An 18774-nucleotide genomic window follows, 5' to 3' on the forward strand; every position below is an offset into this window, starting at 1 on the left:
CCTGCTCAGATTTAGGTACTTCTAAAGTGCTTTTCCAGCTGTGCCACTGTCACCTGTTCTCCACTGAAGGAGATGTAATTAACTTAGGACCAGTATTTGGTATCTCTGCACAATTTATCCTTCCACCTCAGAGTGGCAGCCTGAGATTTTGTGACTTCTTTGCACTTAAACTGGCAAACTCCATTTCCCACAATTCTTATTTAATTGGTTCTTTTCTCTGTTAAACGTGAATTAATAGGTCAGGATTCTGACCCTATTGCTGTGCCACTTAACTTCTTCTTTTCACTGTACAATAGCAAAAAGTCTGTATATCAATGTAAAAAAAAAAATTAAAAAAAAAAATTTCTTTCATTCCCACTGCGCCCAGTATTTCCTGACTATACTATTAAAGAAGTTATACTGGGTCATTTTAGGTACTTTCTAGCATATAGTCTCACTTTATAATGTTACAAAGGCTGATCATAGCTTTAAGGTCAAAAAAGCTCATGAAATATTTCAGCTCAAATACTCACATATTTCTAGAAAATATATTACCAGCAAGATTTCTCTATTTACTAAAGAGATTAAAGAAGCTGGCGAGTGTCCAGTCCTTTCCAATATAGATTGGAGGCTTACTGCCTCAGCAGTCTGTAAAATCTTCCACTAGGTGTCAATTTAGTTTTACTTCCTCCCTTTAAGTAAAACAAAATTTATCCTCTTAATTCAAAGAGTTTTAGGTATGGTTTTGCTCAAAGCCACTCTTGCAATAGCATTCACCTGTGCTACCAGTGGCAGTTCAGAAAACAAAATTCAAATGAGGAGAAGCTGTATTTAGCATAATGCTCTCAAACCTAATCAAACAAAATAATAATAGTTTTTGATAAATTGGCCAATTTTCCTGCTTATTATGTGATTATCCCAGAAAATGAACTGTGAATTGTACGTTCTGTACAGTTTGCTGTAAAAGTCATTTGATCAAGCAATTACTTGACCCAATAATGTTTAGTGATCTTTTTTTAATTCTACAAATCACTCTCAGTTTAAGGACACTCCAGTAATTGAAGATATACACTTGACTTTCTAGTCTTAAATCACAACACTGAACATTAACCCACCATCCAACTGGCACAATCCAAGCCAAGTAAGAAATTCAGTGGGTATATTTTTGGATGTTGTCGTGTGTCTCTGTGAGAGCAGGCTATAGTTCAAGGCTTTCTGCACTGTCTGTGCAGCAGCAGGTCTGCAGGTGCCACCAGGGCACAACTTTTCAACCATTATCTGGCAAAAGGAATTGTGTCTTGTGTCACTCAACAGTGTTCTACTTCTTCACCTGCAAATGAGTACCTCTCCTGTCAGTTTTAGACTTCCCCAAGTGCTGTGCTGGACTCTCACTCATTTTATAGCCCATCATATGACCTGCCTCTCAAAAATGTAAGTAGTGTAAGATAAAAGCACGACCTTTCATGGCCACTTTAGTCTAATCTCACTTACATACAATCACACCTGCTTGTATTTGAAGGTCACAACTAGTGACATTACAGTGTGCTCTGAGAGTCTCTGATACATCTCTTAATTTTGACAAAGCCCACTTCCCTGGCAGCATAAAAAGCCTTGACCAAAGGTTTTGTGGAAATGGGTGTAGAGGGGATACTGTGACTTTGCTGGGAGTTTTTCCTCAATGGTTGGTTGTTTGGTTTTTTTCCTCAATGACCACTTTAAGCTGAAGGTGCTTTTGAGTACAAGTGCTTTGTTTAGTATCAGGTTCCAGACAGCTGTGATTGCAAAGGCTTTTCAGAAGGGTTCAGATCCTGTCTGGCAAGTTCAACCTTTAAACTCCCTTGGCTTCATATACAGTGCAGCAATGAGGCTCCTCTAATTTAAACCAAACACTGAAATATCCCTTAATGGCCTTGTGTTATCAACAAGAAGCTGGCATAAAACCCTCCTTACCCCCTCCTTTCAGAAGAACTGAACCTCTGTAATTCAGGAAAGGCTTTTTGGAAATGTCTTTGGCAGTCAGGGTTGCTGTGCCAAGACTGCTACCTTTACATTTACTTTGGAAAAATGTAGTTTCATCAAAATAATTTCTTGCAGGACTATTTCCATCCCAACTATACTGTTGACAGATATGTTTGCAAATGTTCCAATTAAAAAAAAAATCCATGAATTGATTTTGCTTGCATTTTCACATTGTCTTTTTCATTTCCTTCTATTTTGACAGACTATTATGCTATATTTTCAGTTTTAATGTTAAATTATCAAAGACATTTCAGTATTTCAAGATTATTAATTTTTCTCCAAAGTAGGACAAAATAAAATGATGAAAAGTCAGGCCATGCAACAAGATGGAAATTCTGTAGCTGGTTTCATGTTCCCATATGTGCTTCTGAGCTCCAAGAACCTGATTCAGAGCCCACCAAAACAAATGGCAATCTTTCTTTCAAACTGAATTATTTCAGTCTCAATTTTAAGACCTAAGAATTTTCAAGAGTTGCGTTTTATTCCTCTTTTAATTTTAAATATTACTGGTGTATCTTCTATGAAAACCCAACTGGCAGGAGGAAATGTTCACTTAACATCCACATTTAACCCAACATGAGAAAGTGAGAGGGCTCCCGTTTTCTTCTGTGATGTAGAGAGTGTATACTGGGGAATTGAATGTGGAGCTGAGATGTAGCAAAGAAGTGACCTGGTCACAGGTCAATATTCAAGTATGATGCTTCAAGTGGTTCAGTGTTGGCTCTGAGCACTCTAACAAGTTCTTGATGCCACCAGTAGAAGAGTTCAGATCACCTCCCCTATTACACTTGCATGAACCTGTCTGGCTATTCAAGGTAGCACAGGCAGAAGTGATAAGATATTATCACAAAGGGCTTCCCTCATGCTTGGTGTATTCATTGAGTGATAGTTCCATATATGAGGCTGGAAGTTGCTGCTCTGAAACTAGTGGCTAAAGCTGTAGAGATTCTCAGAGCTTGCCTCAGAGACAAACCCTCAAGCTGGCTTCTCCCCCTGACTCAAAAACTTTTTGGTGGCCCAAGCAAGCCCATTCCAAAGATCACAAGACAGTTTCTACCATACTGGCAGTGAGTTAAGTTCATGTGCTTCTCCCAACTTAGCAGCCTTGGAACTGAGTCTTCTGTAGTGTATTGTGAATTCAGCAGCCGTGAAAATTGTGACAGTAGTTTTTTCATGCTTCATGCGTTTTCCACCCTATAAAATCATTTATAAAGAAGAAATAAGGTGGACAAGTGTTTTAAGAAAACCCTCTTGGGAAATTTCCAAACATCTGGAATACAGAAAGACAGGCATTCCATCAAAAATAACTTCTATTGTGAACACATTTTCACCGTGCTTGCCAAAGAGAATGATGATGCAAAGCAAAAATAATACCAGGACTCCTTTATAAGTTCTTTGGTTTCCATCTCAAAAGAGGTCTCGTCTTATCATGTTAACATCACGTTAATTAGAGCACTGGTGCTCCTAAGGAAGCACAAATAACTGCAGGACTGTGTTTCATACACATTCACAGCCATCAGAGGTCAGTGCAAGTTCGTTCATCCAAGCAGCTTTAAGGTCCTTTATTCCTCCAATTTTACACAGCAAGTTTTTGCTAAACATGACAATGATCCTTCATGTCTAGGACATCTTACTAGGAAAGAAGATGTTTTGGAAGAGTAAGAAGCTACACAAAACAGTGTAGCAGGAAAAGCACCACTTAATGTTTGTTCTGGTTTTGGAAGTGTAACTCAGCAATTGCTGAAGGACTGGAGTGGGTGGAATAGCTATACCAAGTGCTCTTCCAGATTTTGGTTAATGCCTGTGCCTCCTTGAGATCTGTTTTACGTTAACCCTACTGATTATGAAACAAGCTGCTAAGAGGGAGCCCCAGGACAGCTACAGCAAAGAAACCTCCACCTTGCAATGTGTTTTTTTCAGTGGCTCATTTGAGTCCTGTATTAATGGGTCACAGCCAAGTGCACTCTGAAGAAATGTCTAAATAGTCTTCAGTTAGAGAACATAAAGGTTTGAAGGCTACATTCTGTGGATTTATAACTGATTTTACAATATGCTGTATTTATTTAAAAAAAAAAAACCAAACCTATGCTATAAACCACTAAAAATAGAAAGTGTAACAAAGCTCTCAGGAAAAAAAGGTTCAGGATGATCTGAATTTATTTCCCCAAACCAATACTTATATCTATATCCTTCTACATCTGTTTCACTGAAAATGTTGCCCTAAAGGAACATGAATAAAATTTTATTTATCTATAAGGTGGGAGAGTGAAAGAAAGACAGTGAATCTAGTGGTCTATGTCCCTGCTGCAGAAAGGGGCTGAGAATCTCTGTTATGAATCTGGCAGAGAATGGATTTGAACTTCTGTCTCCCACTATGAAAATGGTCTACCAGTTATGGGATCTTTGCCCTCTAGAGGAAAAAAAAAAGGTTATTAGAATAAATTTAAATGTTTAGGAAAAAAACTTTCTAAACGGTTTTGGGTTTGACCCAAAAGAAATATTGAAACAGAAAAATTCTATGAAATATGATTTTTCATTCCCTGGACAGCAGAAATAATAATGTGAACTGCTTCTTATCTGTAACTAAGCTATGAAAATAAAATTTGAGTGTAGAAGGTCAGTTGAAAATTAAAAATGCAATTTATTAACTTGATTTTATTGGAAGAAACACTGAAACTCTGTCTCGGAGGATAATAAATATTACAAAATGCTGCACAGCCAGAATCGCCAAGGCTTCAGGTTCAGCATGGATCTCACTATATTGGTTGTTTATCTTGAAGCCTAGTTCCCACAGCCATTTATCATCTGCAAGTCTCAGCTTTCATTTAGATACCATGTTGTTGTCTTAGTGCCTGTAGACGACCATATGAAAAGACAAAAAAGCACTAACTCAAGTGCTCCTCTACTGTCATTAAAAAAAAAGTATGAAGCTGATCTCACAACGTCCCATTGCTCCAGGAGCTGGGGCTATAGGAGAAAGCATTAAATGCCATTACACTCATGATAAAGCTGTGCCAGTTGGCAGGACTGAGTGTGGGAAGCGAATCCTCTCCCACTATCCAGCTCAAATGTGACTCCAGGAAACACATAATAAGAGAACCAGCATTGAACTGACTAGAAAACCTTCATAGTCCTGGTGAATGATTTGGGAAATACCAGTATCTGACAAAATACAGATCAAACATTATCACAGATGCTGTGAGGTGTAAACAAAGACTAAATAAGGCAGAATCCTGATTTTTGTTGCCACATCAGCTACTGTTAACCTAAAAGTCTTTGCTTTTTAGTGGTGTTCACTCAGTAATAATTAGCTGTCTCCTGCACCATTACAGTATTGCAAAACAACTTGGATTTTACTGAAAGTGATGCTGAGTGACAGAGATAGTCTGTGAGGTCTTAGGAAGGCCATGACAACCTTGGAAAGAAGATTCCCTGGAATCCAAACTGTAATCACATTTAATGATCATGATTTGAGAAATGTTACAAGAGTTGCCAGGAATTTTGCTGTATCTTATAAATTATTATTCTCAGCCTTACCTTTACACTGTGAACAGGTGTATTGATTTGACTGGAAATACCCAAAGTACATATGGACCTGTAGGAAGGCAGGGATGTTTGCAAGAAAAGCTGTGGTGTTCTGGGAGTGACTAGTTTGTTAAAAAGACTTAAGTTAAAGGTGTTCCTTGTAACCAGAGGGTCATGATAGCAAACAGTGGTTTGAGTTCTTGTGAGGTCCACTCACAATTCTAATTAAGTATAAAAAAGGAAATACATGGTTGATTTTTTTGCTGTTCTATACTATATGGCATTTTGGATTTATCTTTAATCACACTGCTTCCTGAAGTTAATTAAAGTATTGCCCTAAGCATTATGTGGAAGGTGGGTTTGGTCTGAAATTTCTTGTGCTTGATGTCAGGGTGAATATCTAACTTTCTTATCAAGTTTCAGTAAGAACTGAGTTTGTAAGAATACAAGTGAATTTAAATTAGGCCTAGATAGATCCAGGTATAAATCTTAATCTGGACAGAGTGCCTGGAGTCAACAGAGCCCTGTGAAGGCACATGGGTCTTCTTAAGGAGAAGGCCATGACTCACTGCAGAGTAATCACAGGATTTTTTGATTTTCTCTTTAGATATTGTTTTTACACAGAACTGCTGATTGTGTGTGTGTGTGTGTGTTTGTCCCTCTGTCTTAAACATCAAAATATGGATCTGGGTGATACTGAACGTGTTGCAAAAGTATTACATTTTCCATTGTTGAGCAATTCTGGTTATGTCAGAGAATATTCTTGAGATATCCTTTAGTCAAACACAAATCACTAATAGAGCATCAGGCTTCAGACTAGTAAAGTGCCAAACTGTCTCAGTAAAACTGTACTAGTCTTGAATTTAATGATTCTAATCTTGAATCTCATGATTAGTGGTATATCCCGGCCTCGGAAGTCTATTGATAAAGATGTAACTTCACAGTGATTTAAAAGGGTAAAAGCAGTATCAGAATTCTGGAATTCTTCTGTGACAAAGGGTAGCACATCCTAAATTGGCTGCTAGAACTGACAAATGTTGGACTTTGAAGCATGGCAGTTTCTGTGGGAAGGGAAGGGAAGGGAAGGAAAGGAAAGGAAAGGAGGAGTAAGGGCTTTTTCCTGGTATTTCTTTCACAGAAGTACAATAGTAAACCTCAGTTTCGAGAAGTTCTTCCAACAGTTCTCAAACTTTGCTCCACTCCTTTCCTCTATACACCTGTTTTCTGTGGAAACAGAGTCTATTAAGCCTCTCCCCACCCTGCTGGGGGTCTTGCTCCTCTATCCTCTACAGGTTGGTGGGTGTACAACAGCCAGGCCCCACAGCAGAGGGGACAAGCTGAAGCTCTGGACCATCACCTGAGCCAAATGAAGACCTTCCACCAGCACTGCCTTTCCCATGGTGAGTGCATGGCACTGCAGGGAGGCTGGAGTGGGGGATCCAGCCATGTGACATAGTCCAAGGGACCGGGGTGGTACCAGGAATAGGTCTATCCTGTGGATGAGCATAGGAGGGAACCAGCTCAGGTGCTGGAAACCTTGGCAGAGCCTTTCCTGCTGAGTATTTAGTTTTTGCCTATCTCAGTCACAAGTCTTGACTCATCTCTGTTCCATTTAGCAGAGAAAAGGAAGAGGAGGAAACCTTATGCAAAGAAACATTAATGCTGCAGTAAATCTCTGACATCAGCTGCTGCTTGCCAGCACAGTGCATAACAGGTGAGGGAAAGAGCTACTCCAGGTAAAAAGACTGTTCCAAATGTCTGTTAGCTACAATGAAAGTGCTGGAAATGAAGGACATGCACTAAACTAAGTTGTAGCTGATCACTTAATGGCTTGAAATTTTAGGAGTGTTGAAAAATCAGCCCTCTATCCTGGGTTACAGTCTCCTGTACAGAAAAGGTTGCTTTGAAATCCACTGAAGGCAGTAGGCTGCTAAATGTAGCTGGAATAGTCACCTCCCAGGCTAAGGGATGAATAGCTGGAGAGTGGAATGAGACCTGCCTAAAAGTACTCTAAGGCCCGACTTGCCTGCCCTTCTCCAGTGATATGCAGCTTTGTTTGACATAAGGATTTGTTTCAAAAAAGAACTGCAGAGACTGGAAAAAAGTGACATTTGATTCCAGTTCTTTACTGAGGTCTGACAAACTTACCTTGTGTAATATTAAAATTAGAGATTACATGAAATACAAAAATGAACAAACACCACAGAAAAGAAGCTTTAGTTTTCTGATGTCTTGGCATGAGAGTTGAAAGACTCCAACCCTAAACATGAGTGAGTTTAATGAAAATCTTGTGACTGAAACTGATGTGTTGAATAGGACCCGTTGCTCTGGGAAACCTTCAAATGATTTTGTTCTATACTATATGCAACAGCTTTGAGCTGAACTCTTGGACACCTGGCTCCTGAAACATGGCAGTGTTTTTGGAATACCTGAGTGTGTTTCTAAATCTTCTGTAACAAATCTAGATTGCTTCAGACTTGTACACTAATTCTCAAGTACAAATTACTCCAAGTAAGGAATAACATTTTATTTTGTTTTGAAAATTGTATAACATGATTAAATATTAAATTCTTGGAATAATTTTGTAATGTTGCCCTTCCTGTATTTGGCAACAATTTCTGTGATGAATTTTTAAATACTCACTCACCCTTTCAGCCTCCTGTCTGACCCTTGGTGCCTCTTCAGAGCCCCATTGACTTGAGCGAGGCGTGGAACTGAGAAAGAACTGCAGCTAAGTCTACCAAGAAGAGGCAAAACTCACAATAGTCAAAATAAATTCTGCACAAGTGAAAACAGCAAAAAAATGGATCTGGAAAAGCTTTTTAATATTTGTAGTAAGTAGGTAGAGTGAACGATATTTTGGTTTCTTCCATCGGTTTGACAGGGTAGGCTAAAAATAACTAATGTCAACCATAGTAAAATAGCACGAGGCAACTGAATGAAAAATTTTTTAGTTTTTATAAGGCAACCCAGCTACCAGTTCTTTACCATAATAAATGGCAATAAGTACAGGTTTTGGGATTTTGGTTTGTTTGTTGTTTTTTTTTTTCCTCTTGACCTGTATTTCCCTAGGATGGACAGAACTGAAATGATCAATAACAAAACTATAGGCAATGACAACAGGAAATGAGACTACAGAGAGCCCATGTATGGAGTCACATTTAACACAATAATCTAATTCTGTGTAATGCCTTGAAATTATTTGTTCACTGGCAATGGGGAAGGCAAATAATCCCCTGTATCATTTACCTACATTTAGTAATGCTAATAAAAAGGTTTTGAAGCATAACTACTACTTGGATGAGTATTGACCTCATTGGGTCACTGAATGAGTAAGAATTGCAAAACGGAGCCACTTGTTAGATTAAAAAATGGAGTATTTTGCAATGCTTTCTTTTTTCCCCTAACTGAGTAGCATTATTAACTCTCATCTGGGCCTGTGTAAATCTCCTGCTCCTGGAAGCACTGAACAAATACATTCCAAGAACAATAAGCATTAAGTTCTAAGTTTTGTGTGGAATCACTTTGTAATTTCCTGTTCAGATCCTGAAATTTCATCATTAAACACAAGTTAAAGCCACGTCTGTTTTGTTCAGTTTTGTTAGTAACACTAAGGTGATTTTTCTACCTGGTTAAGTATTGGTTATCTTAATGTTCCAGATGTCTGTAGCTAAGAACCACTTGTCTGAATCAATGTGGTGATGACACAGAGAAGGAACAGATGGCACAGAGTTGTCTCTGCTCCATTCATCACGTCAACAACTGGAAACAGTGACAATACCACACTGGCTTCTTGCAAGTTATGGAGCTCAGCAAGCAAATTAGCCTGACTGGCAGGAGGTCTCAGAAAAGTAGACTGAAATCTGCCTTGGACAGCTATGGAGATCACATCACTGCTGAAAGAGGTCAGGACTAAAATGTCCCAAGAAAGAGATTATTGCCTCTACCTGACGCTTGTAAAGTTTTTTTTAGCCTTTGGCTTGGCTGAGTAGTTCTACTGACTTCACTGGGTCTACTAACCAAGTGAGTTTTTTATTTAAGGAGTAAGAATTGCAGATTCAACTCAGTCATAAATTTCCAGATAAGAATGTAGTAATGGCATGATACTTGTAATTGGAAGAAGCTAGAGCAAAGGCTTTTACTTGTGCTTAATGTTGGATTTTTGCAGCAGACTTACTGTCATTCTTTTGATCTTGGTGCCATTTTTGTATTGCTGTTGGTTTTCTCTAATCATGACATTCTAGTCAGATATATTTTATTTTTTTATCATAAAATGAGGACAGAACTGTATCAGTTTTGCAATTTGTAAAGTCTTAATCCTTCTAAGGAAGTCAAGGTGCTACAAACGTTCCAGGGTTAAGTACAGATTCCTAATCAGATATGTGTATCATATATCAATCATATATATGTCAGATAAAAAATCCCAACAAATCCCTAATGTTATGAGTACTCACAGCTTACTGACATCTGGATACACTGAGAGAACTGGTTCTGGTAATATTGCTTAAGAAACCAGGGTGACGGTATCTTTATACGCTTATGGCTTTCCATTGTCCTGTCATCCTACTGCCCATCGTGAAAGAATATGAAGGTGCAGAGGTGGCAGGAGCCAACCAGGCCAGCCCCAGGGCTCTGCAGGTGATGGACCTGCCAGACACAGAGGAGCCCTGCCTGTTGTACCATGCCCTCCCTGTTGCAATGCTGGTTGCGTGCATCCACCTGTGCCACAGTTCTGAGGCGCTCTAGATTATTCCCTGACCAATATCCAAGCATTTTGTACATCCTTCAAGTTGTGCAAGGGCACTTGAGGGGATCTTTCAGCATTGAGGTGCAGTTTCACAGGTGTAGTGGCATATCCCTACTTATTCCCACATACATATTGGCTAGAGAGGGTTTAAAGAAGCAAACATGGATTAGCCGGTATTCCATGTGAACATTTAGGAAATTTAGCTTCTAGCCAGTGCTGGTGAAATGTGGATGAGTCTCAAAAGACATCCATGGGGATGACTGACCAGCTGATGGCTGGTACTTGCTGTTGCTTATGTTGCTTTGTTGTTATGGTGTCTCCCTGTTAGTTCATTTATTTCAGGCTCACTGGTGATATTATGTTGAAGTCGTTTACATATCCGAGGCAGGAGTTGCCTCTGACATCCATGTGTCCACATATATTAAATATAAAAATAAGTCTTCAGTGGTACACAGAATTTATAAAGTGGATTTCTGTTGTGAGAGAAGTGATTGGGAGAGCCAGAAGGATTTTTTACTGTGTACTCCACTACCGGAGCATGCTCTGCTGCCTATTTAAACATCATTAGAATCTTGACTTTTAACAAAGGAAAAGACTTGGGCTCCCAGTTTTTTCAGCTTCTGTTTGACTTTGCTGTCTGTCTGCTGAAAACAAGCATAAAGCTACCTGATGTCTTTGTATAAATCCTTATTGTTTCATGTGGCATTTAAATGTGCATCTGTCATGAACTGAAATTATCATGATCTTGCAATGAGATTGCAAGACCATTTCACAACTATGCCATAACTAACTGTACTCTGAGATGAGTAGGAATCCTGCAAAATCCTTCTGGCTTATGACATGACAGCTTTCTGGGGATGAGCTCTCTTGCTTTCTTGCAACATTTACTTTTTTTTTATTGGTAGGTAATCCAGTACTGCCATTATAAATGGGGACATTGTGGCCACTCCGATTACCCTACATGTCTGACTGGGCCAAAAGTCTAATGGCAGGTTAGATGTTTTTGTCCCCACTTCTTGAGTGCATCAGCAGAGTTCAGCCTTTTATCCTGTCCTTTTTTGTAACAATGGGGGTGCAATAGCAGAAAAGTGATTTTCTTTGAACACTGGGAGGCTGCTTAGACAGAGCCCTACACCTCCCTTTTCTCTCTGCCCTGTTGTTAAACCTTGGTTAATTAACTGCATATATTTTTCTTCACTTTTGCACCATGTTCCTCAGCAATTTGTCTCAGAGCATTTACAAAGGATTTAAACCCTTTTATCCTGTTTTCAAGAGGTGAGTTGGTGAAAATCCAATGGCATTAACAGGATAATGACAAAGCAAGGAGTAAAACCTAGAACCTGGGAATTCATTGGTGGTTTTCCTACGGATTTATAGTGATTGTAGTCACGTCTTGCAAACTTTACTAGCATCTTTGTAGAACATGGTGTGTGGTCTGCTAGTAACCTTAAAAATTCACCATCTTCTTGCCAATGTATGAAGGGGAACCAGTGCCCAAGCCACTAGAGAGAAGGGCACATATAATCTTAGTAGGATTGGTGTCCTCTGCAGTTAAATACACACAGTTCTTGTGCAGTCAGCATAGCAATTTTTTTCCCATCCACTTCCCAGAATGGTAAAAATAAACAGTGTATTGCTAGTGGTGGTTTTGGTGTTGCAAAGCACACAATTATTGAGTCCTTCCTTCAGGGTCCAGGCAGCATTGACTCTCGTATATTTGAGGGATAGATTTAGGTGCAGGTAACCAGTAGCATGATAGATATGTATATAGAAATCTGAGTAATACATGGCTTTGAGTAAGATGGAGTTCTGAAGGGCAAAATCCAATTTTTTTTTTTTCCAGGAGAAATACCACATTCTGTTTACAGATCCTTTCTGTGTATTTGGCCAGACTTGTCCCTTCTATAAGTCTTTTGCTCTGAATGGAATCAGGACAAGAATTTTACTCAGCCTCTAGTGGTATTTGTTTTGTGAGCACTGGTTTTTAGACCATGGTTAATAGATACTCAAAGGACAGCTCTTCTCTGAGCTTTTTTTAATTGCTCATTTAAATTCATATTTAAATGTGGTTTCTTTTTTTTTAAGTGCTATTTGTTTGTGATCTGAAATGTTCTAGACATTGAAAACTAGAATTAATATAACGTATTTAATTCACTATTTTATTCATGTAAGGTCACTGGTATTTCATGGGCCTTGAAATAGATAACAAGGGCAGATCTAGAGCCTGGGACTGGCAACAGAATTTGCATTATCTGAACTGTTATCTCATTGGAGATTCCACCTCCCTCATGAACCTAATTGGAAAAAAATATAAGAGGCATATGAGATGTTAATTATATCGCTTTGTGCCCTGGAAGGTGCGGAGCCTGTTGGGAAGCACACCTGGCAGAAGTTCCAGCTGGGCCACGGGACCAACGCTGCTCTGGTAAGTGTTCCTGTCCTACCTTTTTCACAGCAGGGTGAAGTAACTGACTGAGCAGAGGGCATGTTTTACAGATATTTGATTTGCTGTGGCAATCAAGGACATAACTGCCAAATGAGAAAGCTTGGTGGGAAGGGGTTGCCAGGTGCAGAGCGAATGCCTTATGTTACCTTGTTCCATTTGTCAGCATGCCACAGGTTATAGGTATACAGGGAAGTATTACTAACCATTCTTCCTGCCTACTTCTGGCTTATCTTCATCTCAGTCTTATCTTTTCCTTGCAAATATGAGCTCTTAGCCCAACAATTTATTTTGTCACTACATATTCATGATTGATTTGAAATAGAGTTGTCATTACAGATGCCTTAATGAAGCCTAAACAAGACTGATTCACACAGAAATGAGGCATTCTTGCCTAGGAAAAGCACCAAAAAGACAAAACCAAGGAAATCTGAATTCCGATGCTGAATCTGCTGTAATTGTGAAGCAAAACGTTTTTGGTGTTCTTCTGTTTCTGTGTCATTTTAGTCAGTTAAGGGAATATTTTCTTGACCCAAACTACTACTTCCAGTTTTATTAACTGAAATACATAAGTTCTTTCCAATGATAAAACAATCAAGTCTAGTTATGGATGGACTGCTTTTTAAATTGTGCTACTCTATAATGTATCCTGGAGGGTTTCTGCAGTTCTTTAGTGGAAATCTCTGGACGGTATGAAATGAGGTGAAATGGAGAAGGAAGCATATACAGATATTTCTTTTAAAGACAGATCAGTTTAGATCTCTCTTAAGCAGGAAGCAAAAGCTTTCCAGCACATTGAAAACTCTCACTTTGCAAATCACTTTGAAGAAGAAAATATATTTTAACAATTTAATACGTGTCTAAGACAAGTTTACAAAACCAACACAGTGTTTCCCTGTGTACTTTGACAGTGCTTCATTTAACATTTAATCTCCTGCATTTTCCACATACTCAAGTTGTAGGCTGTTTTTCTACGAATTGCTTAAATTTCATTGCCAAGATGGCACAGTAATTTTTTCTAATTAAAGTACTTCAATATTTCTATTTTCCCAGCCTTTCATCCTAATTGTTTTTCAAAATTGATATTATTATACAGCTTTCCTTTAATCTGTCTCCACACTAATTTTCATTTTGAAAGGAAGGGATTCTATTAAATGCTACCAGAGATGCCTCTACCTTTATGCTTCATCACTAAAATCTTAAACATGAGAATTTGATTCAGCAAAGACAATATATGTATTTCCACAATAAATAAACTTTTGTCTTAAAAGATGTATGTTAATCCTCCTTAGTAGTTTCACATGTGATTAAAGCCTGACTTGTTTTAAAACTTAATCAATTTTAAAATTAATCAATTTTATAAAACTCCATTTCTCATTAATTATAATAGCATGCCATTTATCCAACTACTGGCCAAACTGAGTTTAAAGGGGCAGTTCACTCAGGTGAATACCTGTGCACGTGTCTGTAGGATGGAGCCAAACATAATGTTTCTAGCTCTAGATAAATTTTCATCTTAATATCAAAGTGTTTTCCATTTCCTTGCAGAGTTAATAATGTCATTATTAAGATAACAATCTATCACGTCACCTCTACAAGATATTTTTCAAAAAAGGGAAAAAAGTCTTTCTGTTCTACTCAGAGCAGTACTACTTTTTTCATCTCAGCAAGACGAACCATGTAATTTTAAAGATTAGTCTGTTTAAATCTGAAAACATTTTGTTAGTTTAAATGGAATAAAGGAACGCTGAGTGTAATTCGGAGAAGGGAAACATGATGTTTCTCCACTGGGAGGTATTTAGGAGGTGATGTATCTTTAAGTGTCTCCGCCTCTGAATCCACCCACTTCTTGATAGCTGCAGCAGCCTTGTTGACTCACAGGAGCCGTGTTCGTGCAATAGCCAGCAATGAGCAGTATTTTTCAGAGATTTTAGGAGCACACCTCTGCTATGTATTTGGCGTTCTAGCTCACTGGGGCTGAAGGTGTATGAAAGAAAGTTTTACGTTTCGAAGATATTGCAAAAGATAGTTCCTCCTCTCATCCTGGAAAATCCTGACGGACCAGTTGGATACCTTTCAGGCCTTAACCAAGAACTTTATCTTCTCATCCCACTGTCTTTTTTACAGTAGAAAGACCTGAGACACCCTTAAGGACTGAGAATCTGACTAATTTAAACAGATGGCTAATCCCAGTGCTGTCTGCAATGGGCACCTACATCATCATCATCAGAAACAGAATAACCTCTTAAAAAGTGGAATCTATAAGAAAAATGGAATTACTAAAGGAATGAAGGTAAGGTTGGACTGTTTATGCTAATTGCCTCAACACTGAAAACAAATAGGTAGTTGCAACATTGTTTATTAAGCTAGGTTTACAGCAGTCTTAGTCTCCATTGAGCAGGATGTATGGATTAAGTTTGTGTAAATTTGTAATCATGGGACCTAACACTGCTTTTGTCTATCCTTCTAAACTGCAGAGAATTGCAAATGCTCATGCAAATACTGTTGGTTCCATGGACTAAGCCTCTAGTTCCTATCAAACACAACAAACACCTGCACGCTGAAATGTAGTAGCTTCCTTCTAAAGCTGAACTGGTGGTGGAGTTGACTTTGCAATGTATTAATCATTAGTGGAAAGCTGTTTTGTCAGCTTAAAGTGTGTGTGGATTAAAGTGTGATTTGTTGCTGAACATGTTGCTGAACAAGAATAACAAAATGTAGGCAGGGAAAGCTGCCTTTTCTTGATGTTTACATTACTACAAGGTTGGTTTAGCTCATGCTTGCGCTTACCTGATGCCTGCTCTCCAGCCCTGTACTGCTTAAAATCCAAGGCAGTTTGCTTGCTGTTTTCTCAAGCTGTTCCCTTTGAAGCAGCACTTCTCCCTTATGTGAACATTTTGTGGAACGGTTGGCATGTAGCATCCTAAAGAATCAACCACAAAACCAACTTTGTTGAGCCCAAATCCTAAGAGGTTGTCTTTCTGCAATACCTGCTCTGACTGGGAACTCACAGTCTGTCTTTCAGTGTCCCAATTCTGGATCTTGATGTAATCGTTAGTAGAAAGCCTTGTAGTGACTAGAAAAGGGCTGGCTTTGCAGCATGGTGTGATGGTGAGAGGGGGATGGAGGAGGTTGCTTTTGGAGCCTTAGTGCTCACCTGACCATGCCAGTTGGAAGCTCTAGACAAGCACTGTGGTGAGGGCTCCGCTGTTTTACAAATAAACTGCTATCTTCTATCTTTCTCTAAATGGGGCTCTCACACGCCTCAGCACTGTAATGAAGGCACGCCCAGTGTCATGCTTAATGATTGTCTGGCTTTAGGTGTCTCCCTTGGTATGAGTGTTTCCCAATCGTTGGCTTGTGCTGGATGAGGAAAGCAAAAAAGTTTGTGCAATGATTGAAAAAGGCCTTTCTTGGATTTGCTTCCAGAAACCTAATCCAGCATATTTTTACATATCACATCTACCTTCCCGTTGCTTTATACATTAGCTATTTGCTTCAATGATCTAAATCTTTACTTTCCATTTGAGTGACAAATTTCAAGGACTAAGCTTCGCTATTCAGTTACTGTTAACTTGCTGCAAATGAGTGATTTTGAAAGCAGTAGACTCCCAGGAGGGGATTAATTAGGATTTCCTCCTTAATAGGAAAGCGAAGTAAAGTAAACAGCTAGAGAAGTAAAGAATAATATTACAGAGAAGGAAATTAATATTGGCCTGAAAGCAGTGGCAAAGAAAAGAAGGAATTAGTAGATACCCCTGCTAGATTAGTGAAGTCTTACAAGCACTGTATGGTTGAAGGAGAAGGTGTTTTACCCTGCTGTGGGATGTGTGAAAGTAGCACTGAGCCACTAGTAAATACCATCCCTGGCTGAGGAAGTGGTGAGGAAATGAAGCCTTAGAAAGTTCAGGAGGCTTGTCAAAGGCATATTTGGTAAGTCTGGGTCTAGCACTGCGTTTCAAGTTACGTACCATTTCCCCTTTCTCGCTTCAAACACAGATTGGGAAAGTAGGAAACAATAACAGACAAGAGTGCTGCATGAACCAGGAATCTCATTCCTGGTAGGAATCTCCCCATTCCTGTCTGGTCTGTTTCCCCGCCCCAGCTGCCTCACCCTGCTCAGTGCTTATATGCTATTTTACAGGAACAGATACTGTTCCTTCCTCCCTGCTCTGTTTACATGCCTTGCTGCTGGAGGTGTGCAACTCCACACAGTCTTCTGGTGCATTTGTATTTGCAAGTCCTCACTGAGATGTGCTCCCACTTTACAGCTGGGATCTGAGGAGCAGGGAATATGGCAGCTGGGTGCACAAGGAAGCCTGCACAAGACCCAGACTCAGGTTTCTCATAATTCCAGTCATTCTCCTCCCTCCTACCTCTTTTGCTCTTCATCCACCTTGCCCTGATTTCCCATAACACTTCAACACACACACACACACATATGTCCTTTACTGCTATTCAGTAAATTAATTGACCATTGAACTCTTTATATAGGAGAAATACAGTGCTAGCATATTCAGGGGATGTGACTGGATGATGCTGGTTCTAGAACTTGAGACTTGTGGCAGTTCTGAAACTCTTAGGGTTAGTTACAGCTGTGTTGCTTTACAAGGAGGGGAGGAGGGAAATATGGTTTGAGAGAGGCACCTGGTGCAGAGGCTGCAGTGAGAGAATGGCACAGTGAAGGCTGCTAAGCCAGGAATATGTAGCAATAGTTGCACACAACTGACTGACCGGAACATCAGGCTTTGCAGAAGTCAGCTACATAAACCCTTTTTTTCCCAGGGAGCCCACAGGAAGCACTGGAGCACTGGCTTCAAGAAATGCTGGCTTTGGAAACACTGCTTTTGAAAACACTGGCTCAGGAACAATGTGTTTTGCATCTTAATGATGTAAGAACATTTTGTGTGTCTGCGCATGCATGACAGAAGTAGAGAAGCAATTCTGATACCACAAAACCCCCCAGGTTTCTAAAGAAAGGATTTTGTTTAATGGGTTGGGAAAGGTAATTAGGGATGATCAAATGTGGGGGAGTAGGGAAGCTCTTTGCTTCTAGCACTATGTGGCACAACAAGAACAGAAAGCAGGCAGCTGAGTGATAAAGAAGCAGTGAAGCATCCTACTGGAAGAGAAGTTGTTGCTTTTGGGAAGTGATAAACTGCTTTGGGGTGGGACTACTTGCTTGAATAGCCTCTGTGATTATTTTAAGTCTGACTCACTCAATTCTACCTGATAGCACTGACTGTCATGTACTAAGGGACATCAGGCTTAACCACGTCCCTTCAGCCTTGCTGAATCCTGGCATTCTTTGGAAGCTGGGCCACAGTAAGACCTAAGCTTCGGGAGGTGGGTCATGTGCTGTGTCTTACTCTTTGTTAGTGCTTCTAACACAGTCAAATGCTTTGTGTTCTTCCAGAACCCATAGCCTGAACTTGCCTTTATCCAAAGCACAGTTCAATAACCAACATACTTATTTATATAACTGTATTGACCAGGAGAAAATTTTTTCCTAGAGATGGTTTCTTTGCTGTTGTATTGCTGTTGACTGGGTGCCAATTATAGGGGACATTGGAGTTTTAAAATGACAAATGTATTTGTCCAGTGGAAACTTTTTTCCCTATAGAACACGTGCAACAATTTTATTTCTTTACTAGATCATTTCCTTGGATGCCTTAGCCTCCAAGACATTATAAAGTTATTTGCAAATTCATTATTTTGCTGTTCTGCACTGAGAATGGCAATGGCTTGTAAGAAACTTGCAGCCTTTTTCAGGGCTTTCAAGCTCCTTTCTGAAAGCAAGAAAAAGCCTGGGGTGAGGTCAAACCCAGTAACTTCTGTTCCACTTATGTGATGGTCTCCATTTGGGGCCTGTACAACTCAGAAGATGTTTATATTTACTCTCTGTCCTGTGCCATCCGAAGCTCCTTCTAACTGTTCTACTCTGCTATTGATTGAATATTCCAGCATCCAGTCTCAGTCCCTTCCATGCTTTTGGCTCCCTCAGTTTTCTTGCACGCCTTTCTGCCCTACAATGTCATTTATTCCCTAATTAAGATCTTAA

At 39.4% G+C, this 18774-nt stretch overlaps 1 protein-coding gene across 1 annotated transcript in view; it reads left to right on the plus strand.

Moving 5' to 3' along the window:
* Positions 1-18774, plus strand: part of SPTLC3 (serine palmitoyltransferase long chain base subunit 3) — a 293881-nt gene that overhangs the window by 192554 nt on the left and 82553 nt on the right. Inside the window, exons 18-23 of the mRNA XM_064647552.1 lie at positions 6816-6923; positions 7140-7259; positions 9184-9428; positions 11176-11262; positions 12628-12695; positions 14841-15006. Of these exons, the coding sequence (XP_064503622.1) occupies positions 14893-15006 (114 nt within the window). The 5' untranslated portion in view covers positions 6816-6923; positions 7140-7259; positions 9184-9428; ... (1 more) ...; positions 12628-12695; positions 14841-14892. The remainder of the gene's footprint in view (positions 1-6815; positions 6924-7139; positions 7260-9183; positions 9429-11175; positions 11263-12627; positions 12696-14840; positions 15007-18774) is intronic.

This window comes from Pseudopipra pipra, chromosome 3 (assembly GCF_036250125.1).
Source record: "Pseudopipra pipra isolate bDixPip1 chromosome 3, bDixPip1.hap1, whole genome shotgun sequence".
Taxonomy (NCBI): Eukaryota; Metazoa; Chordata; class Aves; order Passeriformes; family Pipridae; genus Pseudopipra; species Pseudopipra pipra.